General features: G+C 37.4%; 1 protein-coding gene across 2 annotated transcripts in view; it reads right to left on the bottom strand.

Annotated features, from left to right (window-relative positions):
- Positions 1 to 5,061: 5,061 nt before the first annotated feature.
- Positions 5,062 to 26,464, bottom strand: part of slc8a3 (solute carrier family 8 member 3) — a 50,149-nt gene continuing 28,746 nt past the window's right edge. The window contains exons 3-7 of one of the 2 annotated variants that reach the window (XM_066678594.1): positions 18,247 to 18,353; positions 7,908 to 8,032; positions 7,171 to 7,270; positions 6,366 to 6,635; positions 5,062 to 5,511 (exon numbers count right to left, since the gene is read on the bottom strand). In XM_066678594.1, the coding sequence (XP_066534691.1) occupies positions 5,135 to 5,511; positions 6,366 to 6,635; positions 7,171 to 7,270; positions 7,908 to 8,032; positions 18,247 to 18,353 (979 nt within the window). In that variant the 3' untranslated portion in view covers positions 5,062 to 5,134. Of the gene's footprint in view, positions 5,512 to 6,365; positions 6,639 to 7,170; positions 7,271 to 7,907; positions 8,033 to 18,246; positions 18,354 to 26,464 lie in introns of both variants that reach the window. The other variant, XM_066678593.1, reaches the window with a different exon arrangement.

Below are 26,464 nucleotides of genomic sequence, written 5' to 3' on the forward strand. Positions count from 1 at the left end.
TCTATTATTGGAGAAATATATAAACCACTGATCAGTTATATGTCACTAAGAGAGCTCCGGTCACAGAAACACACACATATACGAATGTCAGCAAGGCATTATGGGTGATCTGAGGGTGATTGGATAATGTGCACTCATTTCCACTCTAATTAAGATGTGTGATATGAATTAGGGGCGCACTGACATTTCAGAAAACAAAAATATTGATATAAAATGTAATAAAATAATTTTTTTGCGATGCCAGAGCCATCAGTAACCAGACGTCCAAGAAGTGACAATCCCCCACCCCCTCTTTCTATGTTGAATAGACTGCCTCCCTATAACTCAGGATGATTCTACCTATCATCTGTAAATTAACCCAACCGAACTGGGCAGTTAGTCTCCTCCTCCAGGCCTGACATGCTGCAAGTGTGTTGGCAGCAGTTTGAAACATAAAATTATTAATACTTTTACCAGAACCACAAGCCAATAAACAAAGAGAAATATTGATGTGTTTCCTTTGCCCTCTTACTAAAACTACATCTAAAACAATAACAGAACACACTGCCTTTAGTTACATATTGTTCCCTGTGGTGGACATTGTAATACAGATTATGAAATGATGTTTAAGAAACAGTAAATTTGTTTACTTATTAGAGTAGAAGTGAATAAAAATGTGTGTTAATACTCAGGAAAGTACAAATCAATCAGTATCTCACCGAAGTACATGTAGTAAATAAAATTGATACTGCTCATACTGTAATACTTTTTAATAACTATTTGATATAAATAATATTTATTCACATAAATGGGCAAAAATGGGCAATTTTGATTTCTGTGCATCAATAATAATAAGATAAAGCGCAAAAAAGCCTCTGAAAGAGAAATGCTATGTGTTAGTGTGCGCTGTTTGACTGTAGGCGTGTAATCAGTTACTTGTTTTAACTGCTTTTTGCCTGCTGTAGATGTTCACTGACCTCTAGTGGACACGTCAAGTAATTACAACTGCTCCAGCACAGAAATAGTAATCACAGACCAGTATTCCAGACAAAACACACACACACAAAATATTTGGATGAGCAAACACAAGGTCAGGAGGTCACTTCCCACTCTTTGGTTTTGGCTCTCAGTTACCTATATTCATTGTTAGCTTATAAACATCTAAAATACTAAATGGAAAAACACCCTTCTGGTGAGAAAATTCAATGCATCTCCCTGCTTTTATATTCATTTAAATGGGAAATGGCATAAATCTGGCCAAAGTAATATAATTTTTTAAAATGTTAAAATTTTAAATGAGAGAGAGAACTCATTTTGTGTTGATCTTTTTCTACATCCCATTGCTTTGTAAATTATTCCTACAGCTATATTTTTGTATTCAAAGTATCCTTAAAAACAACTCAGCTCAAGTGCAATGCATTGAAATAGTTCCGAAAAAGAATCGTAATCCAAATATTTTTTAAAGTCACAGATTTTCAAACCATTCACATATTACAAATCCCTTCTGCAGTAATGTAACCCCAGACGGCAAATCAGGCACCAAAAATATTAATATTGCGTATTTGTTTTCTAAATTAATTTTTCTATTTAATTGAAAAAAAAAACACTTCCAAAAACATGAAAAAATTTGATGACAAAGAATGTTAATTTAACAGAAAATGTACTAAAAGACCATGTTTCCACTGACCAAGTTGATTTTATATGTATGAACAAATTTTTCAAAATAATTTGATGCCTGAAATACATTCCAGAAAAGTTAGGAATGTGACTGCTACATTACATTTTTCTCCTTTTAATTACAGTTTTGAGTCATTTGAGAAATGACAATTCAAATTATTGCCCTTTTATAAGTGGAATGTTTGCCCAATCCTGATTTTTACAAGACTTCAACTGTTCAGTGGTCACCACTGTCTGAGTCTCCTCTACATGCCATAGAAGACAGATCTCGACTGCAGGGGAGGTCAGTCCAGCACACACACCCTGTACCTGTGAAGCCACAGTGTTTTAGCCTGTACAGAATAAAACCCTGGGGGTGTCTTGTTAAAACAAACATGGGAGTTTCCGGAAAAGCCTTGATGTCAACATATGTCTCTCTAAGACCCCAATATACCACTCCGAATCAATGATACCTTCACTAGGGTGACCAGATCTGAGATGGTGAAAAAGAGGACACGTTTCCGGGGGGGGGGGTTGAATACTGACGTGCAGACTGACCAATTAAATGTTTACAGAGAAGGTTATCGACCAATAACAGTAGCTCTACAGTCAGACCGTCCAATCAGAAGGTTTTAGGCTACTTCACCACGCCCCCTTCTCACTCAAGCGAACCAATCGGAGTAGGGGAGGGCGGGACTAGTTTGTGAACGAAACTTCTCGAAGTTCTATGTAAGCTCTAGAAAAACAAAATCCCAGACGTTTGTGAAATTCCGCCCGGACATTTTTTAAGTCTAAAAAGAGGACATGTCCGGGTAAAAGAGGACGTCTGGTCACACTTATTCAATTCACCTACGCTGTAAGCAACGATGCACCCCATTACCATGATAAATGCTTTTTTAAAACACTTATTGCTAATAAGTCTAAGTCTAGATGGTCCCTTTCGTCAACAGCTCGACGTCCAGAAAAACACGGAACTCCATTGTATTTTGGACCCTCTGGGATGATTATGGACGTAAAGAACTCACTGGCATTTCTGAACAGTACTGGTGTATGGCTTTCTACTAGAGTTCTAGGTTGCATTTCTTTATGCAGCAGTGGACTATTAAGTGACAGTGGTTTTCTGAAATACCCCTGTATATCTGTAGCAATAACTTTTGCAGTGCCATCTGCCATGCATATAGACCAGGGATTTCTGCCTGCAATGACAGAACACTTGTCGTATGCTCCTATTTTTACATTTTATATTCAATGGATTATAGCATAACACTTCAAACCGCAATGACTTAAAATTTCTATTAACTTTTCTCTCTGATTTTGTCCCTCTCCCAACTTTTTTTGGTGTGTGTTGTAGGCATCAAATGTTAAATCTGTTTATATTTACAAAATGCAAACAAGTTGGTCAGTGAAAACATTGCTTTTTTTCTTTGCAAATTGCCAAATGTCCCTACTTTCTTGGAAATACAGCTTGTGTTTTATGAGTATAAGATTTTAAGTAAAAAGTAGAATATTTTAATCTAAGCCTCAAAACCAATCAGTTCTCAAAAACAATCTGCTAAAGCCTGTCTGTGTCACAAATTGGATTAAGTTTGAAAAATTATGTAGAAAGATAGCACAACCCTAAACATTTCTTATTTATTTGATTTGTTATGGCCTTCTGTTTTTGGAAATGTTTGAGTAAAACCTTTGTTGTGCATTTCTGTTCCAGAAATTCTGTGTGATCTCACTCAATGTGTGTGTGTGTGTGTGTGTTTGTGTGTGTGTGTGTGCGTGTGTGTGAGCGTATTTGTGTGAGGCTCTACCGCAGTATGTTTAGATTGTGTTGTAGCATGATAACACAGAGTGTTTGGTTTAAAATTAAGATTTTGTGAAGAAAGCAGCACTCAGACAAACCCTGCAAATTATTTAGTTTTGGTACATGACCGCTTTGTGGAGTTCTGAATCATTTCCCAAACTCGAGAAGAAAGGGATGATCTGGGAGAGATTAATGCACAGCTGTAAAAATGCACAAAAATGTACAGAAAACAAGGACACACTTTATGTCAGACAGTGATTATCCACACACAGCTGATCCATGACAGAGGAAATGCAGTGTTTTGAGAAATGTCTCAGATTGTCTGTCATTTTCTCCTTTTTTTCTCTCCTCCCCTTTTCCTTCCTGGTGTATGGGATTGTGTGATCCTTTTCTCTTCTCACACCTGTGTGTGTGTGTGTGTGTGTGTGTGTGTTTGTTTGTGTGTTTAAGTGTGTGCAGAAAGCTTGTGAGTTCAAGCAAATGAAACCAACAAAAAAAGGAACAATGTTATGCACCCACCCAAATGTCACTCAATAACAGATTTCCAGTAATTATTATATATTTCTTCTTTTTCTTTTTTCTGATGAAATAGTATTTTATCCATTTACGTAGATCAGAAAATAGTTCTCTGCTTGCTCTTTTTTGTAGTTTTTTTTTTGTCGTCTTTTATTTTTTCCCAAAATACTTCATTAGAAAAGAGTCGTTCTCAGCAGATTGGTGAGAAAAAATAGAGATTGTGAAAAGCTCCATTGGCGCCCCATGTGTCTTTTGCACACGCCACAAAAAGAAATGATGAAAACAAATGAGAGAGAGAGGCTCAGGGCTTTCAGAAGGGACCAGTGCTCCTCAGCTCTTCAATTCTGCCTTCATTTCACACAGCAGTCTAGTCTGGTTCAGTCAAATCCAGTCCAGTGTTTCTGTCCAATTCAGTCGGTTTGAATCTGGTCTTATTTCAGTCCAGTCTGATTCAGTCAGGAATAGCCCAGTCACTCCTTCCAATCAGGTTTGATTCAATTGAATCAAATCCAGGCCTGTTTGCAGTGATCTAGTCTGACATGGTACATCTAATCCTGTTCAGTCTAGTCCAGAGTGAATTGTACTGACTGGTTTCAGTCCAGTCCTCACCTGTTTGCTCAGTGTAACCAAGCCTAGTTCAGTACAGTCTGGTTTATTCCACCTTGTTTCTGTTTTCCTTGGTTAAATTTCATCCAGTCCAGGCCTATTCCTATTGACCCAGTCTGAAAAGTTACCATCCAGTCCAGACCAGTTCAGTCTAACAAAGTCTGTTTCAGTTCAGTCCAGTTCAGTGTAATTTGGCTTGTTTTAATGCAAAACTGAGCTTGAACTGTTTCAATCTGTTTCAGGTTGCTCTTGTCCATTCAAGTCTAGTCAAGTTTGGCTCAGTCCTATTCGACTTAACCTAGTCTGGTTTAGTGCAAACAAGGCCAGGTCTGGCCCTGTCCCATCAGTCTAGTCCATAGTCCATTCTGATGATTCTGGCTTGATCCAGTCCTGTTTAGTCTTGTCTGGCTCAGTCTAGCAAAATCTTTACTAACTGTTAAAATCTAAATTCTCTCTGGATTGAACCATCCCTTCTTTCTTTCCTCCTTTCCTGCAGTTTAAGCTCCTTCCCTCCACCCCTCCTCCCTCTCTCTCTCTCTCTCTCTCTCTCTCTCTCTCTCTCTCTCTCTCTCTCGCCCTCTCTCTTCAGAACCCCTGTATGTGGCAGTAGGCCTCCAGGCTGGAGAAGAGGATGTAGAGAAACCAGAGGCTGAAGAAAAAGATGGAAGTGAAGATGCGATGTCCTCGAGGGCCACCCAGCTCTCCACCGATGTGCGCTCGCCGCCGGTACAGCAGCACACTCACAGCCACAAAGGCAAAGATGGTGAAGAGAGTGACAGAGAATGCTAGAGAACCCGCTGGAACCTCGAATGCTCGTCCCTGCATGTGCCAGTAGATTGCAGCCACAGACCATGCAACTCCAATGCCCAAGAAAACGTTCACGGCATTACTACCAGTAACGTTCCCGATAGAGGCATCTGCGTATGTGTCCTGAACGGCTGCCACTTTACTGGCAAAGGTGTCTGAGGGAGAGAGAGAGAGAGAAAGAGAGAGAGAGATTTTTCATGTGAAAATAGCACATTATGCAAATGTGCAAGTTCTATTTATTTGCTGAGAATTTACCCAAGACTTATTTTAGGGTTTACTAGTTTTCAGACGTACATTAAAGTAGATGCTTATTACTTATTTTCAGATAAACAAATCAATAATTTGCTTCCAGAAAGTGTGCATATAACTGAAGCTAACAAATAATAAAATATTATACCCAAAACAGTTAGCATTAACATAGTGGTAACTGCATACTTAAATAATTATACACTTTATTATAATTGTGTTGATTGTTTATGTAGCTTCTAACGTGGCCAGTGACTGACAATAAAAAAAAAGAGGCATTATAAAAGAGCAGTGGACACTTGTTGAAAACGAAGTGGAAAGCTTGGACGATAACTATGTCTTTTTTATGAAGAAAGTCATTTAATAAAAACAGCCAATCAGATCTCTGGTAAATCTTCAAGTAGATTGTGAGGAGATATGTGTAGGAAAAACAATATGCATCTAAACAAAAAACTGAAAACGGTGATGCTTATGTAACACATTTCAGAATAAAACAATGACTTCCAATCTCTCTCTTAAACCTTACTGTTGTTTTTAGTTTTGGGTTTAAAGCTATCTCTCCACTCAGAGCCTGGTCTTGTATGAGTGGAATGAACTGCCCAGTGGAATTACCAAGATGGCTGCCTTTTCCTTTGATCCAAAATATGACTTTCTAATAAAGTGGTCAGTGGGTGAAAATACTATTAAACTGGCCAGTGAGTGGAAGTAAAAGAAGATGTTTCTAATAAAGTGGCCTGTGAGTAATGTAGGAAGCAGAACATACCTGGCACTGATGTGCCGAGGGCTACGAACACCACGGCGGTGACGGAGTCCTTGAGGCCGATGGTGCAGCCAAAGTGACTGGCCAGGTCTCCGATGACAGCTGTTAAAAGGCCTATGATGACAATGGAGATGGTAAAGCAAGCCCAGCCATTCCAGTAATCGGTTGGAGGAACACACGCAAACAAAACCTTCCAGAAAACCGTCAGAAAGTGCATCACATAATCAAAACATGACGGGAGATGCTCCTCCCCAGCGTCATCTTCATCCTCATCTCCTGGGAGAAATACAGGGGAGAGAGAGAAAGAGAGAAAAAAATAATATACTCTATATGGCTGGCCTACACTCATCATGGGAATTTTGAGGGTTTCATCAACATGGTGATTTCAGGGGGTTCGTTGCCGTGGTGAAGTCAGGGGTTTTGTCACCCTGTTGACTGAGGGTGACGAACAGAGCTGGGTACATCCATATTTCAACACTGCTTCATAAAAGAGTAAATGCATCTGATGGTGTTAATATTTCAGCACAGCAGAGAGACTGTGTGTGTGTGGTGACAGAGAAAGAGCACTGGAGGAAGTCTGCAACTCTGGTACAAAAGTCAGAATTGTTATTTGGTGAGTGTTGTGTAACATTGAGAATGTTAGTCTTGTGTTATAGAATTTGTGCTAATGCTGTGTTATAGTGTGGTGTTGAGGTGAAGTGTTACTGCTGAGTTATAGTGTAAGGGTTGAGTTTAAGTGTTGCATTATTCTATTAGTCTTGGGCTGTAGCATTAGCTTTGAGTTATAGTGTTAATTGCGGCTGATTACCTGCACTGACCGTAATGGCCTCCATAAACTGCTCTCTCCATGAGTTTGTGCCCACAACTAGGGCCAAGTTAGTCTTCTTTATCAGTTTATCCACTGTACTCTACACACACACAGAGAGAGAGAGAGAGAGCAAGAGAGAGATATGGGAAAAAATTATTACAAAAAATTGAATGCCAGTGTCAGTTAAAAGGATCAGTCAGAATTTTCAAAAGTTTATCATGAAAACTTTTGCTACAAATATTTGCTGTTTGCTACTTTAATACATACACATTGTTCTTGTTGATACTAAAATGATACTAAACCTTATGCACTTATTTTATAAAGTATGTGAAACTGAATACGTATCTGAATTGGATTACAGGGTGTAAAAAAATTGACATAAAATTAGAAAGAATATTTCACACTAGATTCAGTACAACCGAACGCCCGATATTCAAATTGAAAGGGGCATATTTTGTTTGTCTGATGGGGATGAACTAGCCAACAGGTGGACCTGGCAGTGACTAGGGAAGTATGGAGATGAGAAAACAGATGTTCAAATTTACTTACAGATTTGAACTCCATAGAACGGTCCGACAGAAATGAACAAAAATTACTTGAGAATATTATGCTGCAGTAAAATCCATTCAAAGATATAACAATTTTATTGATACATCTGCTGTTTTGTATCCAGTGTGAAAGATTATATGAATAAACTGTGTGTGTGTGTGTGTGTGTTGGGGAGGTGTTGTATATACCTTGAACTCATAAGATTCTTCTATGATAACCTCCAGTTTAGAGTGCTCCCCCAAAATGGGTTTTCCCATCTCAGCTATTCTTCTTGCTTCCTCCTCCTCTGATGTTAACTTCCTGTCAGGAACATCTGAGGAAAAAGAGCGTGAGAGAGGTGAGGACAGAAGGACTCAGAGGCAGAAAAAATATGAAGGTGAGAGGGAGGGAAGTGGGGGCAGGTGAAATGTTTCAAAACTTTTTGCATGAGACTACAGAGTAAGACTGTCCCGAATGGTTTCAGGGCTTCGGAACTTAGGGCTGCAATATTCGTATGAACTCCCACCTCCTGTTCCTTTCAGCGTGGCTCCTTTGAGCTTCGCTCCTTAACCAGGGCTGCCTGGAGGTGGCCTAATTTTAGGCAGGGGTGGAACGAGGGGGTGGCTTATGCGGATTATGCCCAGGAAGATTTTCCAAAGCACCCACCCCCCTCCCAAATAGATCAATAGTCAATCAATCAATAAATAAATAAATTCAGATACTAAATTTTAAAAATTAATACACAAAATTTATAAATTCTCTAATTGGACTGGTAAAATTAAAATTTGAAAAAAAAACTATCGACTTCTCATTAATATAAACGAAAGATTTAAAAACGATTATGGAAATTCTTTTATTTGGATATTTTTGTCAATTTTGAGTTCTGACAAACACTAGACCTGACAACCTGTCTCAGTCATTCACCTCAGCAGTGGTGGATGGTAAACATGGACATAACTGTCAACTTCAACAGAGTGGTGCACCATCGACCGCTGGTGAACCGCAGAGGGACGTTTCAGGTGAGTCCACACCAGTGAGTGGGTAGAGGTAATAAACAAACGTTAGCTGTGGTTCGCTCACTGGCTAAGGTCAGAACCCTCAAGATGGAGCTCTGGTTAATTTGTTAACAAAGTCTTACCAAGTACTAAAACGTTAGATGGAACAGGGGCTTGTAAACTTTTGTGTCTGACTCTGCAAATGCAAACTATACTGGCACATTAAAATAGGAAAAATGGCAGACATTTGTGCCATTTATATGGCACATGGCACATATAGTTATACAAAATGCAAAACTAAGACAGTCAGTAACATTTCACACATGTAAAGTTATTTAGATATTTTTAATGTAATATAATTGACAATAAGTTAAAGATGGCAAAGTTACTGTGCTAACTGATACTTATTAATGTTTTGTAAAATTGGAGTGGCAAACATGACACATTGAACATCATTCAGCAACTATTATGTTTTGCACATATAGAATGTACTGATTTGTTTAGGACTTCTGTTGTCTCAGAGGGCTTGAAAAAGATTTCATTAGAAGAAAGAGTTCAAATCACCGCTGTAAATGGGCGAATAAATCTTTAGAGGTGAGTAAGGCTCTGGACAGTTGGGCTAAGCCCTGGATGTTTAAAATATTTGGCTCTGCCCATGATTTCAGTTAAGAACCTGATAAACTGAACTACTGGGTTTGTCACACTTTATTTTGAGTGTTGGGTTGTTTAGCTTGTGTAGATACTAGGGCTTTAATGCTGATGAGCCTGAGTACGTTGCCTTTACATTTATCCAAAAAATGAATATTCGAGTCTCAGATTTAAAATACATACCCAATGAATGAATATCCAAATATTCAGGGCCAGCTCTACTGATAATATATGATTAATAAGCCTATTGATCATGTTCTGCTTGATTTTATTGTTTATTACACTAACACGGCAGTGCTGATGTGAGGCATTGGAATAATTAAGTTATTTCAGAAACAACTCTTTCCCCTGACTTTCACACTGTTTTCCCTCATGCCTCTTTTTTCTTTTTACCATTAACTCACCCATACACTCGTGTTTTTTGTCCCTCTTTTTTCTCTCTGTGTCTTTTTAATAATAATAATACTAATAATAATAATAAGACATCACTGAATGCAGTGCTGTGGGTAAATGTGAGTTAGTGTAAGTTGGATTGGAAATACATGCAGAGAGAACATCCAATAGAATTAAAGTGTGAAATATCATTCCATACGCCATACAGGTCAATCTGATTTGCATATAGGAGGTGCAGAAACAATTTCAACCCATAACAAGGACACAGTGTCAGTGATGCAAAGTGCTGAATAGCACCACCTTGTAAAGCAGATCCGAAACCTGTGAGTTAGTTACCATCCAGTTCCATGAGGTGTTTTTTATCAAAAAACATGTGTATTCAGACACACACTCACACCATGCACCGGTGTAAACACACTGAAGCTAAGTGTTTGATATTAAAAATTAAGCCAAATAGAGCTGTCCGCAACAAAAGGCTTTATTCAATGACCAAATGACCAATGACCATTCAATGCACATAACAAAACCTATAAAACTTAGTGCTGTTTCTTTTTTTTTCACACAGAGAAGTCCAGCTTACACAACATTCAGATTAATAGAATTACATATACACTTCCATTTACAGTTTATATATTCATAAATGTGTACATTTAATAATTAATGCAGTGAATTTTGAGGGGACAGCCCTACATCTGAGTGAAAGAGAGAGAGAGAGAGAGAGAGAGAGAGAGAGACAAAGAGACATGAATGTACTCACCATCAGCTAACAACAGAGCTACAGATGAGAGAAAGTGAGATGGAAATGAAGGGATGAAACACAATGAATTAAATGTCAGTCAAACAAATACAGAAAAAGCAAAATGACGACATGCCACACGTGACCAGTCGAAAGTTTGAGAACATCTTAGCAGAGGTTGATGGGACATTTACTCATGTTCATATACTTTAGTAAAATACTGATGGACTTGTGCTAATCTCAGCATTTACAAACACATTTTCTCCTACACAAATATTCATTCATTGTCTGTAATTACTGATCAAGCTCAGAGTCGCTGTGGGAATGTCAGTCCACTGCACACTCACACATTCAACCCTTTAGTTTAGTTTTAGTATTTACTAACCCCCTTTTCTAGAAATGTTGGAATGCTGTGCCAAATGCATTGATGTCTAAATGATTTAATCCTTATATTTAATTGGAAATAGTACAAAAATATTATTTCAAATGTTGAAACTGAGAATTTTTTACAGGATATATGCCAGCAACACATTCCCCAAAAAAAAAGACTTAAACTGTAATGCTACAAAAATAATACAAACAAATTAGGTTAATTGGCAACAGATGAGTGACATGTTTTAAAAAGAGCGTCTCAGAGAGGCTGAATCTTTCAGAAAAATGATGGGTTGGGGTTCAGGCAAATATTACAACAGTTTAATAATAACTCTTTCAAACTGAAATAGAGAAAAACTTGGTGATTTCATCATTTGTGGTACATAATATAATTAAATGATTCTCTATATGCAAGGGACAAGGCTCAAAACCAGTAATTGCTGGCTGTAATCTTTGGGCTCTCAGGTGGCACTATTAAAACAAACAGGACTTTATAGTGGAAATCAGGTTAGGGGCCCAAAATCGCTTTCCAGATCCATTGTCTGTAAACACAGTTCATTGCTGTATCCAAAAATTCAAGTTAAGTCCCATATCATAAATAAAGAGAACCCAGAAACGTTGCCTTGTCTGGGCTCAAGCTCATTTGAGATGGACTGAGGCAAATAGGAAAAGTGTCCTGTGATCGTACAAATGAAGCTTTGAGATTCTTTTTTAAAATCACAAATGCCACGCTCTCCTTAGTTACAAAGAGAGAGACCATCAAGCTTGTTATAAGTGCACAGTTCCAAAGATATATACATGTTTTGGAGCAACATGCAATAGTTATATATTTCAGTAAGATAAGGCCAAACCACATTCAGCACGCATTACAACAGCATGGCTCCTTAGTAAGAGTCCGGATGCTAAACCAGTCCAGACCTGACACCTGGCACTAATGGGAAAACGACATTTACAGAATGTTGTTAAAAGAAGGGATGATCCAACACTGTGGTAAAAATCATACCTATCCCCAATTTTTTTGGAAAATTCCAAATGCGCAAATATACATCAGAAACTATAAACTTTCTCAGTTTCAACATGTAATATGTTGTTATTTTACTGTTTTCAATTAAATATAGGGTTTGAGTGACTTGCACATCAGTGCATACTGTTTTGAGTTACATTTTGCCCATCATCCCGACTTTTCTGGAAATGGAGTTTGTAGTTTAGATCAAAATAATAGTACAAAAAAATTTACAGAATTGTACACAGTTCCATTCCTTTAGGAAGTTCCACTGCACATAATATAAATTACTTTATTTCTTGAGTTGCTAGTTTTGTTTTCTCAAGTTGTTTTAGCCAGGTACTGGTCCTGCAGTCAGTATTTTACCCAAATCAATATATTTCTCTCCAACTCTCTTCATATTCATCAAAGATTCTTCTTTGGAGTGGAAAGCAGATTTTATATTTATTGTTAAATATATTATACTATTATACTATATATACTATACTATTATACTAATATTATACAAATATTGAAACTCCAGGTATTTTCAAAACCTACAGACTATATTTGTATATAATTTGTATATTAGAGATGTTTCTTAGAAATATTGTAAAAGGATTCAGATTCTTAAAACTGAAGTAATTTAATTGAACTGTATTTTATTGTTACTATTTTATAAGCAGCACATTCTCTTGGTTGATTGTAGCTCAGCCATATTTAGAGTAGTGTATGTGCTTCAGTGCGGGTGTTAACTGTGCAGTAGATGGATGATTCAACATGAGAGAGAGACACACACACACACACACACTGAGCTCACACTTATGGTAATCAGCAGCGTGATGTGAGAGAACCTCTTCATAATGAGATAGAACAAAAAGACAGAAGAAAGAGAGAGAGGAGGGTGACACAAAAAGAAAGATTATGTGTGTACGAGAGCTCTCTCTCTCTCTCTCTCTCTCTCTCTCTCTCTCTCTCTCTCTCTCTCTCTCTCTCTTTCTCTCTCTGATTCTCAGATCCAGCAGTTTAATTTAAATCTATTACACCGAGCTGCTGGCAGACAGACAGTGCCATGGCAACAGTAACCGGTCAACCAGGATCTTTCTCTCCACTTCTCTCTCTCTCTCTCTCTCTCTCTCTCTCTCTCTCTCTCTCTCTCTCTTTCTCTCTCTCTCTCTCTCTCACACACACACACACAAACATTGTAGATCTGTCATATCTCCAATTAAAATCACTGTATACAACTGAATTTTTACAGTTAAACGAGTAAACAAAGTTAAGGTAATTACTAAACTACAAAAGACCAAAAATAAACCTGGGCCTGGGCAAAATTCAGATTTTATTCAGGGCCTATTCCAAATGCTAGCTGCAATCATCTACAAACAATTGATACATTTTCTGACAGCAAATAAGACAAAAATAAATGTGTCGTTATTCTGCAAAGTGTTGTTTATTTGACTAAAATATTGGAATAAATTATCTAAAATACTTTTGCGATAGGGCATGGAACTTTGTGGGGCCTAGGGACCGATCGTGACACACAGAGGCTGCCAGTTTGCATGGCTCAGCTCCCTGTACATTTTAGGCTTGTTTTGTGTTATCTGAGCATGTTCTGTGTTTGTCTGGTATAAGAAAATCACAGTGGAACACAATGGCTATGTCTCCCTACTCTTTTCATCAAATGATACTTCAATATAAAATTTCCCATGTTTATTTTCCCACCTAGTGCATAAAAAGCCAATATTGGCTTCTGTAACAGTGCTAAATGGTGGGTGTATTCTTGCTATTTGCAGTTAGCAACATTAGCTTCATGGTTTGAATGCTTGAAGAGCTATTGCTTACGTAGAACGAGAAGTGCTATACGTAATTCAGGCCAAGTTTTGTAATTCAATGTGGGTAGCTATATTTTGGGTTTATAAATAAGAGGACACTGGGTTGGGTTAGTAATTTGTGGCACCATGGCAATGTGTGTAGGGTAGGGGTGTGAATAGTGTCTATGGCCATTCAACTATTTTATTGAAATTTAATACATAAACAACTACTCTAACAAGACAACTAACAAATTACGGGCAGATAATTGTATTCCTTTCCATTCAACACTGGACACTAAACATTAATAAAAGCAAATAAAAATGGTTTAGCTTATCATTTCCGAAAAGTTTATGATCATGTTACTTTCTGTTCATCCAGAACCACAAAACTTTTATACCAAAAACTGACAGACAATGTTACATTTTAATAATAAGGATTTTACTTGTTACTAAAAGCAGGTAATTTTACATTTCGTACATTAGAAATAATAAAGGTACAGGGCATCACTGGGATCAGTTAATTAATGTAAATCAAGTCTGATTAAATCGTGTTGTATAGTGTTCTTGCTTTTTCAGAAATTTTGCCAGTTTTTGTGTAGTTTAAGTTGAACAAAAAACTGTGCAAGTGAACAGAAAGTCAATAAAACTCACAGTAACACAAAACTGATAATTATCAGATTTGTATAAAGAAAATGAAAGGCTCATGGGACACAAATATATCCACGCATAAAAGAGAGATTATGATAAATTACCTGAACAAGGTTTAACACATTTCTGTTCAAGACTCTAGTAAAACACTAGACTTTTTACCCTTCTTCCATCTGGAAGGCATTACAAGAGTCTCCGCTCCCGTACCAGGGAGGTTCTTCCCTGAGGCTGTGATCCTGCTGAACTCCACATCGTCACTTTAATGGCATCATTGCACTCACTGCACTGTACTGTACTTTACATTCCAGTGTTACTACACTACTCATAATTGCACAGTCCTTTTGTAGCTCTATTATATTTGCAAACTGCACATACTGTTTTACAATACCACTGGACATTTTAATATTTTCTTCCAACTCTGGAATGATGTGCATTCGCTATACTTGTATATATGTATAGATCTTTATATGTATATTTTATATTCTGCATTTTAAATGTAAATATAATGAATTTTGCGCTTCTGGTTAGATGCTAACTGCATTTCATTGGCTTATACCTGTACTCTGCAAAATGACAATAAAGTTTAATCTAATCAAATCTAATGTTGAGCCCAGTTGAACCACAGTGAATGGTGTTTAAGGTCTCGGGACGTACACAGCTGACACGTCCCAATTCTGCTCTCAACTCTTGACCATTTGAACACTTGAACCCTCGCACCCAGTTTCCTCACCTTCATACAACTTCAAACATCAAAAGGCCTCTTCAAAGAGGGTCTTAGGGCTTAGGGCAAGAATATGGACGGTGGGAACTACTGCAGCGAGCAAAAGCTGAATCCTGGACAATTTGTAAATCTTAACTGAATGCATTATTTAGGGCCCCAAAAAAGAGGAAATGTCTGGAAAAAGAGCATGTTTGGTCACCCTAATATAGTTCAGTTTAATATTGTTTATAGAGTTGTTTTTACAAATGGTGTTGTCACATAGAAGCCTTACACAATTCCCGGTCAGAGCCTCAAGTGAGCAAACCAAGGCAGCAGAATCAAATGGGGAACCCATGTCCTTCTGGTCAACACAGAAGAGCAGTATGTACTCAAATGGGAGTTTATAATCAGAGATCAGTATTAATGAAAAATTATATAATTATAATAGGTGTCAAGTGGTCTAATGTGCCATGTTCTATGTGTGTCAAGTCTGAAGCAGGTAAAGTGTGAACAGCTCTATTTAGAGCTTGGTCTTTGTGGTCAGTTGGTGACATGGAGGTGGGAAACTCCAGCACATGCCGACTGCTCTGTGAGAGATGAGTAGGTATCTTCTCCCATTAATTTTTATAAATCCTCCAAATCCTTTTTCAGCGTGTGCGTATGTGTGTGTGTGTGTATGTGTGTGTGTGTGTGTGTATGTGTGTGTGTGCGTGTGTAAAAGAGTTTATCCTGGTCTCCCTGTGAAAGTGCACAGCCTCCTGTAGGAATACTAATGACACAATTAGTGCTGAAGCCGTTTGGGGGGAGTTATGGAGGGGGGATTTACTTTAATATGTCAGGCGCTGAAACCGAGAACATTCTACGGTTTTAAGTCCATTTCTCCCTTGATGGAGGAACCATTTAAACACAGTGAATTCTTCAGTGGTTATTAAACACTATTCACTCTTGAAATGAAATATTGCAGTCTTGCCATCAGCTTTTATAAAATCTTGATTCATGGCCCTTAGTGTATATTAATTACACCAAGAGAATCTTAAACTTTTTAAAATTGTGACCCTTCTGGGGGCTATCAATCCCAGGTAATGACAAAGCAATCCTAAAGTTGTAAAGTTTTTTTTTAGCTCTGTTTAAATGAAAATAAGCCACTCAAAAAGCGGTAAATTTCCATGTGACCATTATCATTTTCATACAAAAATCGATTTGTACTCTTCCAGTTGTACAACAAAATTACCTCAATGTAAAACAAAGGAATCTACTTTTCCTGTGTTTCTCTTGGGTTTAATTTCAGTGATTCTAGATTCAGTGAAATGGAAAACCATTTAATATAGAAATGAATCACTCATAGTGCATTAGTGAGTTTACCACAATTATATAATTGAGTCTATTAGAGATTTTTAAACAACAGGTGCGTTTGTGATGATAAAGACATGTTAACACTTATGTTTATACACTATATAAGTCTTTTTAGATACGTTAGACTTATAAATCCAGTGTAAAACTAAAGAAGCAAATCATCAGACTTCAAACATGTCTACAACTGATGTGGTTGAAGAAAACTGAGAGGAATATTTTTATGACTCTTCCTTAAAAGCTACTCCAAAATAGGGAGAGAGACAAAATCCAATTCTGTGCAAATGAAAACTCAACACAAATAGCTCAGGTTCACAGAGTCTTTGGCAGAAGAGCAAACGGGAGTGTGGTTTTTCTTTAGCTCACAGGAACATCAGAGACTCTGCTGGAGTTCACTGAGATAGTGATGAAGTCTTTACCTTTTGAAACCTGAGGAGCTGTTTGTTTTTATTCTTCTCTACACCTTTACATTGGCACATCAGATACATCCAGACAGCACTCAGAGCGTAAACAAAATTGAAAAATAGAACACAACTATGATAACAAAAGCAACAACCTCGACAACAAAAACAACAGCAGCAGCAGCATCTCCACTCTCACAGATCACTTTCACTTCAAAATTTAGAGCATCTGGATCAAGAATGTGTTTCAACAACAAGAAAATGTTACATGCTACAAAACCCATACAGTATCAACACATATGGTACATGTCAAAAGTTTGAACCCTCTCCTACAATCAAAACTATGAAGGAATACATATGGAATGATCTAGTCTAGTTATATATTAATTCATTTTAGGGTCACAGAGCAAACAAAGAAGCCCAGGCACCTCTGGCCCCTGCAGCTTCCACCAGCTCTTCATGGTGGATCCTCATGTGCTGCAAGGGACAGAGATGCCCTGTTGCCACCGGAGCCCTGAAATGGAAAAGTGGAAAAGATGCTGCTGCTAATGACGATGATGTGGAGGATGATGATGTGTTCCTTTACAGTTTTTGATGCCAAATACACGTTGGTCGGTGGACTGGCTACTCAAAAGTGTCCATAGGTGTGTGTGTGTGTGTGTGTGAGTGAATGTGTGAGTGTGTGTCACCCTGCTGAGAACTGGTGGCCCCTCCAGGGTGTTCTACTGCTTTTGAGCTCAGTATGTTTGGAGAACATCACCCCAACTGACCGGGAGAATGCTAACTGCTAAATTTTCTAAATCATTTTAACATGCCAAAGAACAGCACCACTGCTGAGTAATGGGGTAGAGGGAAGGGACGTTCTCTGGGTAGCACCATGTTATGGCTATATTTAAGGAGATGGATGGATGGATGCATAGATAGATAGATAGATAGATAGATAGATAGATAGATAGATAGATAGATAGATAGATAGATAGATTTTCTTTGTTCAGTAAACTCAGCAAACAAATAGGAAAATGCCATAGTACAGTGTGTTCTATGTAGAGTTCAATAACTTTAACTTAGAACATAAACAGGTCATATGACCAGTATCCAAACTTTTGCTTAGGTTTGTATATAACGTTATACAGCTGAATTGGTGTGCTATTGTGTGGATGTGTGAGCCTGTGTGTTGAAGTGATGTGAAGTGTTGAGACCCTTCTTGAGCCCACAGCTACATTAGATAACATTGTGGAGCTACTATTAAACAAACACACACAGCCACACACACACACACACACACACACACGCACACATATACAGAGGTAGAGTGTGATAGCTGGAGGATAGTGTGAAATATCACTTGCAGTCTTTTCATTTTTATACGATTTACTCCAAAAAGACACTGCTATCACATGTGTGACATGAGTGTGTTTCTCTCTCTCTCTCTCTCTCTCTCTCTCTCTCTCTCTCTCTCTTTCTCTCTCTCTCTCTTTGTGTGTGTGTGTGTGTGTGTGTGTGTGTGTGTACCTTTCTGCAGGCTCATGTCCACCATACGAGGCTCTGCCAGCTCCAGGAAAAAGTTTTTATTTTTCTCGTATTCTTCATCGTCAATTATTCTGACCTGGACTGTTTTACTGAAAGAGAAAAACAGATAGAAAAAGCAATTAATATTGTTATCATCTTTGTGACACTGTTTTACCAAGTAATTTCTCCCCAACAGATTTTAAATCTAAGACAAATATATCATAATAAATGCACAAAAATAGAGAGCGTGTGAGAGAGGAAAGATGAGAAAAAAGGTAAGAGAGCAGAGTCTTGTTTGAAATGGCCCATATTCATTATTCCTTACATTACTCACTATGTAGTGCACTCTTTATGGATCTGAATTCAGGAGGGTAGTAGATGGTTGCTTTCTACAGTGTGACAGCAGATCCTGTCTCATAAACTTCATAAACATCATGCTACTCTAACCACCAAGTATGAAAAAAGAAACATTTAAAGCATTTGTTGAAGTCTTAAAAATTATTCAATGAATAAGCTACTTTTTGCAACAGGTCTGTTGAGAGATTGCTATAGTAGCTGTCTGTAGCCCTCATTAGATAACTTTAAACCATGGGTATCTGATATCTGCTAGGCTACATCAGTTGTACTTTTCTTGTGCTTTGTAAGATTTTTTGAAATTGTGAACTCTGTATTCAGGCAGTACTAAAAAAAATGGCAGAATCCCAAAATAGTCCACTCTATATTTACCAGACACAATCTGAGAGAAAGAGACAGTTGCAGACGAAGGAAGGGTCATCGCTAGGTCAGTGGTCAAAGGTCAGAATTCCACAATTGCACTCACACACACACACACACACACACACACACGTTTGGACAGATGAGAGTATCTGTTGGGTCTCAGCTGTGCTGATCACTTAAATGGATTCTGTCATTAATTAGAGAATGTACAGACTTTATGGCTGCTTGTGGACACCTGCTCACCCAGTAGTTCTTCTAATGAAGGGTACCGATCGAGTTTGTTCCCACAGCCTGCGGTCACAACCTTCACTCTTACATAAAGACTTTACGTTGGATATTGTTACAGTGTAGTTAAGTATTTTTTTACATTTCAAGAAGAATTTCGGAGTATTCAACTACATAAACATTAGTAAGTTCAGGTACTGATCCAAAATGATGAGTCCTATATATATATATATATATATATATATACATAATACATATACATTATATATAGTTTATAATGCAGCAGCATCTCTCAAGACAATGAGGTTTCACTACTACAGATTATGGCACATTTTAGATGGAGCATTTCCTGCATATATTTGCAGTTCCATAGATTAAGAGTGTTCAAAAAGGTCACATGTCTATGCCTTCTGTAGAGAACGTGTTCACTTATTTTCACGTAGAATCAGAACAATTATGCCCATTACTATAGCTTATATTTGCAGATATTTCTTCAGCAAACAAACACAGTAAGGAAAGTAAATAAAAAATTAAAACATGTGCTTGAGCATAAGAGAGAATAGTAGAAAACCTGAAAAGGCGTGTGTGTTTGTGTGTGTGTGTTAGAGAGAGAGTTGAAGGACATGAGTCCAGAACAAGTGAGAATAACTTAATTGAAATTATATTTAAAAAAAAAAAAACAGACCACATAATTCAAATAAAAGAAACAATGTTTCAAAGGACTGACTACAATCACTGTATTTGGAAGAAAATGGTAAAAATCAAATGTATTAAATGTTCACAACAATCAATGTTTAATTAATATAAAAATATATAATAAATTATGTTAAAAGTTAAAAGCTTACTATGGCACTAACAGCATGCCTCAGTTATTAATGTCATAATAATACACATTTTAAAGTTCAAATATAGCCTTGGATCTGCCATGTTTCTAGCTCTATTTAACAGAGATAAAACACACACACACACTGGACAGGGGGTCCACCAAACCTGCTTCAGCCTCTGCCTATTAGCTTCTATTAAAAATGAGTTAAGATTGGGTGTTCATCAGGGACCACATAGATAACAAAATGACTGGTCTGATCTGGCCCTTATCCTCCTATTTTTATGGCACACTTGCCCCATGAAAGAACAGCACTTTAGTGGACCACTCCCACTTGACACGAGGGTCACATAAACATTTACTCACATCCACTTTGTCATGTATAGCACAGACATATTCAGACGTGGGTCCAATCTGTTTTGTGACATGCAGCCAAATCACCAATTTTCATATATGAACCACTTTTGGTTCACACAATGTTTGTAACAGCAGTGGGCCAGCAGTTGTTTGTATTGCATGCTATTTTTTATCTGAATGTAAGTGCTGCACCATTTAGCTTTTAAGGTGGAACATGCAATTAATATAAAAAATAGGTGAAGAAAAAAGCTGACATAAGACTGGTTATTTTAAGTTACCATAATGGTGCGAAAGGCATTTTAAAATTCAGTAGCTGTTTTTGGAGAGGAAAAAAAGCTGTTTTCAAAAATCTGGACGTGTGGATGTTGTTTGTGTGTGGGTGTGTGTGTGTGTGTGTGTGTGTGTGTGTGTGTGTGTGTATGTGTGTGTTGTGTTGTGTCATGCTCTTACAGCCTACGTTTAAGGTGTCACTGCATATTTAAGGTGTCACTGCGTGTTTAAGGTGTCAGTGCGTAGTTAATGCGTCCCTGAGGTGTAATAAAGCTGTCCTCTTCTCTAAAGTTCCAGATTATACACCCACACAGTTTCCCTTCACATTCTTCTACTTCTACACCTCCACTCTTCTCTCCATCACTGCTTCACTTTTTAAATCCTCACACCAGAGGTACAGACAAAAGAAGGAAAACATCATATAACAAAGACATTCCAGTTCAGATGTTAGTTGGTTAACTGTGGAAATAAACTGCAGCCAGTTTTACAAAGAGAACCCTAGCATTGCAAGGCAAAAAAACAAGGATTGTCTGGGTCACTTAGCACCACAGAAGATCCTGAGACATTCACTGGAAAAATGTAAGCAGGACAAAATATGTTGGCATTGGAATTGCTTTGAAATTCCAGCTCTAATCTAGATTTTTCTATGACTCAGATTTTTTAAACTGCTCCCATTGTACCCTGTGATAAATAAAACATTTTTTATTTAACAGTTTTTTGAGATGAAGTAAAAACTTGCAAAATTGTCTTTTCTATTAAATGTGTTTTAAAACTGCCACTCACTTTCACTAAATACTTGTTTCACATCCAGCTGGAATTTGTAATATGTGCATGATGCAGACTACAGAATGAATGCTACCTGCAACTATTAACTTCAGTCTCTACAATACAGCAGAGAGAGAGAGAGAGAGAGAGAGAGAGTGCTAAGTGATCTCTTGGGTGATGCTACAAGACTCTTCAATTAGAGAAACACCCTCTGTCCTTTTTCTTCCTGTCCACTGCTGTGTGTGTGTGTGTGTGTATGTGTGTGTGTATTTATAGCCTGTTTTGACCATGTGTGTTGGATGTTGACCTATTTTGTGAAAGACAATGTCAATGTGACTGGAGCTAACACCTGTTTTTGCTGTGCACCTGTCATCAAATACATTACATTCATTCAAGAATGATCTTCAATCAAGACACCACACCACATCACATGACTTTACACTATAAATTCAGATGGTTGTACTTTTTTTTATAATTCATGAATTCAGCTATGTCAAGCAGCATCCATTGTGAACACAGATTTTCATTTGTGCACACACAGCTGGACGGGAATGCATGAAATGGAATGGGATGCTCTGGAGCAGCTGTACATGAACCTAAAGATACAGTTCTCAAAGCCAATTCTACAGGGGTATTAAGGTCCCCCATTATTGAGCTCCATCAAATACCTTTGGGATGATCTGTGATCCAGAACTAATTCAACAGCATTAGCTAATCTCACAGATGCTCCCAGAGACGAATCCCACCAAATCCTCACCGCAATATTCAAGCATCTACAATAAAGCCATCCTAGAAGAGTGCACACCCATACTGCAGAAGACTGTCATTTCATTGTATTCAAGACATGTATTCTGAAGGTATTTAATCATGTTAGAGAATAGCGAAAAAAATCCACAGCTTTAGAAGAGTATGTGATGACTGAGGTGTGTAGTTAGCAACAGGTCAAATGGTGGCGTGTACTCTTTCATTATTTGCAGGCTATACAGGCCTCTAGAAAATGAAAAAGTGAACAAAGTAAGATAGATATTAGATTTTTTTTACCAAACTCTCTCTTACATGTTCATCTTTTGGTTTGGTTATAAAACAAAACAAAACAAAAAACACCTCTCATAAATGTTCCAGATTTTGTCCAGAGGAGCTGTATGTATCAAAGCCAACATTCCTCACAAAATTTACACAGACTTTATCCTCCTAGTGCCATAGTAAGCGCACCAAGTAAAGTCAGAATCAGCGCGTGTGTATAGCGCTGTTGTAGGTGCAGGAGCTGCCACATACCTAAAGCATGCGGAACATTTCCTGTTACGAGAACCAATCTGACACCAAAAATCTCCCTCTGTGCAATACATGTGTGAAAAGACTACTCCAGAGCTCCTATGTGAAAGGGACTTTATCTACTAACATTACTTATTTAGTTTCATATGGAATCCTCTTCCTCTATCTAGCTTTTAAAATGATGTGAGTAGTCCTAGAAAATGAGTACTAGATACTATTGAGTGAGCACATTACTATCTGATTAGCACCATATACCATTTGGTGCATGAGCATCAGAGACTGTTAAATAAAGCCAGACACTATCAAGTGAGGACATATTATTAAATCAGTACCAGAGGGTATCAAGTGAGCACTTAATAATGTCTAGTACCCACCAAAAATTATCCGTCATCTTCTTTCAGAGTCTCTGCCAGAGAGAGCATAGAGAGAAAGAAAGTGATTAAAAAATAAAGATGGATGAAAGGGAAACGAGGGATGATCTGAAGAAGAGAGTATAGCATGACTCAGGGAACTGACAAACATGTCATGTGATCAGCTCTAAAACATGAGTGTGTGTGTGTGTGTGTGTGTGTGAGAGAGAGAGAGAGAGAGAGAGAGAGGGGGACAGAGATGTCATCTTTAGAGGGTGTTAAATAACAGAATGTGACAGATGAAGAAAATGTTAATTAAGGAATGAGGGATTCTCTAGAGAACGAAAACTGAATCAGAAGAAAAAAAGAAAAAAACTTGGAACACACATGCACACACACTCACACGTGAATTGCCTACAGGAATGTTTGTGCGGGGAGGGTTCTCTCTTTAAATGTTCAATCCTTTCATTCATAACACTCTCCTCTTGTTTTCATTTGCTTTATATTGTTCTTCACTTTCTGTCACTCTTCTGTCCCTTTCTGTTTTTCCAGTGTATATCTTTCCTTTTATTTCTTCATATTCTATCACTTGCTATATTCTGTTTCTCTGCCCTTTTCCACTACTCTCTCTAACTCGTATCTAAATCAGTGTGAAAAGTCAGTGTTGCTCATGAGCTCCTTAGTTAGATGTTATCACACACACACACTGAGAGAATAGTATGAAAAAAAATATTTAAAAAAAATTACATTTAAAAATAGATAAAGAAAACAAATAGAAACCAATAAGATTATACAAAATATACAAAATAAAGAAAGAGAGCAGACAAGAAAAATGCAGAACAGATCAAACAACAGAAAGAATCAAATCAAAGAAGAAAAGAGTAAAGAGAAAAAAAGAAGAGAGACAGAGAAGAGAAGGAAAGTTTTGCTGTCTGTGTCTCCCTGGTGTCACCCTGATTATATAAGAGCCGCTAAAAATACAGCAGTGTGTGTGTGTGTGTGTGTGTGTGTACTGCACTGATGTGTGAATGCAGATACACACATGTACACAGCACACACACACACACACACACACACACACAGACACACACCAACAGAGTGTTATGCATGTGCACGTCTGTCCTTTGTGGTTGCCATGGAGACACAGCCTCCTTCAGCTGGAGAGCAGCAGAGCAACGACTTCCTGGAGGGAACGCACACACACACACACACACACACACACCACCACCACCACCACCACTCCTTCCAGTCTTTTACTTCCATTCTCATTTCTCTTTCCCCCTCTCTCTATCTCCTCCACTCTCTCTCTCTCTCTCTCTCTCTCTCTCTCTCTCTCTCTCTCATGAAATCAGCCTATACACTTGATTAATGAATATATATATAGTTTAAGAACAAGCTGATATGATTTTATTTGTGTCTAAATAAATAGAACAATCAAAACATAAATAGACATAAATAAGTAGAACAACATCCAATCAAAACATAAATAGATCGCTCGATTTAGCTGAGAATGTATTGAAGAGTAAAGCAGTTATTAATAGTTAATAGTCAATATTACCATCTATATCGCCATTATCCAATGAAAAACATGTATCTCCCAAAATTGTAACTTTACAGGATAAGGAAAACCCTTCTTAAATTTCAGTGGAAATCAAATTAAAAGATTTTACAGTGGCTATGTTCAAATGAGGTAGTAAACTAAAAACTGACAAAAATTGAGGTACAGGTTTTGAACTGGACAGCGACAATACAATATAATTAGATTCCATTTATGGTAAAATAAGTTATTTTTAAGTGATTTATTGTCATTGCCAAAAATGGAACATCCAAATAATGTTAAAAATTATGTTTTAGGGCACACACAGTCTGTGAGGAATTAGTGTGTTCTCCCTGTGTTTGCATGGGTTTCCTCCGGGTGCTCCGGTTTCCTCGCACGGTCTAAAAAACACACGTTGGTTGGGGGATTGGCGACTCAAAAGTGTCCATAGGTGGGAGTGTGTGAGTGAATGTGTGAGTGTGTGTGTGTGTCACCCTGTGAAGGACTGGCACCCCCTCCAGGGTGTGTCCTGCCTTGATCCCAATGATTCAGGGTAGGCTTAGGACACATGTGATCTGAGTTACAGAACCTGCCAAAAACAGCTTTAAAAACACACCAAGGCTTGTAATTTAATGGTGCCTCTTTATCAGTGAGAATACAATAATAAACATTTAGGAGCTTCTTACATCATTGGAATCAATTACTGTGTTATTTGTACGTCACTAAGGCCTCCTCTTTATGATCTGGATATTTTTGAAAACATAAAATTCCTTTATAAAAAAACATAATTAAAACTTATAGAAAACACTCATATTGGTAGAAAAGCATCCAGTCAAATTGATGTTAGAGATGTATATCTATCAGATGAAATACAACAGTGCCACTCCATGGCTTTAGGTTTAATTTTTGTTTAATTATTAATTCTAGAATATCATCATTATCATCATCATCTCTTCCACTTAACCCATTAAATAGTTAATTACAATGTTTTAAATTGTATATCATGATCAGGGAAAAATCAATATAACACATGTCTATAACTGATTTCACTAATGCTCTAGTAGCTGAAAGCCATAAGGCAATGTTCGCCCATATCTTCCAGTCATATCTTCCCAGAAAAGAAAAAAAAACCTACACCAGAAACACTGGAGGAGGTGTGCAGAAACATTTGTTTGTATAGTCATATTAAGAGAAGTTTTGATGTTTTGGAACATTCTCAATGTCAGTGAATCTGATCTGACCCAGTTTACAAACTGATTAATTCAAAGAATTAGTGAGTCAAATGACCGTTTTACTAACTGAATGATTAATAATTATAAACAATTATGTATATATTGCCATTTAATGACATATACACGAATAAAAGATGATTATGTAAATCATATTAGAAAGTTGTAGTCCAATAACATTGACATGAATAATGTGTAGTGGCTACAAAAATTATGACTCGTGAACTAGATTGACAGGGAAGGTTTAAAATAAATTGAAACATTTAAATATTTCTCCAACACCAAAACCTCTTATTCTCTGTCAGGGATATATATTTTTGCATTTGAAATGGCTATGACCCTGCTTAAAGTTCTGGGACACCCTCTTTTAACTGCTGATAAAATGAACTTTGCTGGAAAAGAATGGCAAGCTGTAAATGAGTTTCTATTTTGTGAAAACTGGTGGTTAATTGAGGAGTGTTCTGCAGCAGAATACGCCAGGAGGGAGATTACAGGGTGTCGTTCAGGATTACGGCCATTACAGAGCAAAATGGAAATTACAAAATCAACCTCACACAGCTTCTTAGACCAATGAATAAGGTGACTCTTCAGTTTGTTTGTTTTTTATTGAAAATGATAGAAATGTTCCTTCTGACACAAAAAGTATAATTTTTTAAATTAAAAACAGCACTCAATA

This window comes from Hoplias malabaricus, chromosome 8 (genome assembly GCF_029633855.1).
Source record: "Hoplias malabaricus isolate fHopMal1 chromosome 8, fHopMal1.hap1, whole genome shotgun sequence".
Classification (NCBI taxonomy): Eukaryota; Metazoa; Chordata; class Actinopteri; order Characiformes; family Erythrinidae; genus Hoplias; species Hoplias malabaricus.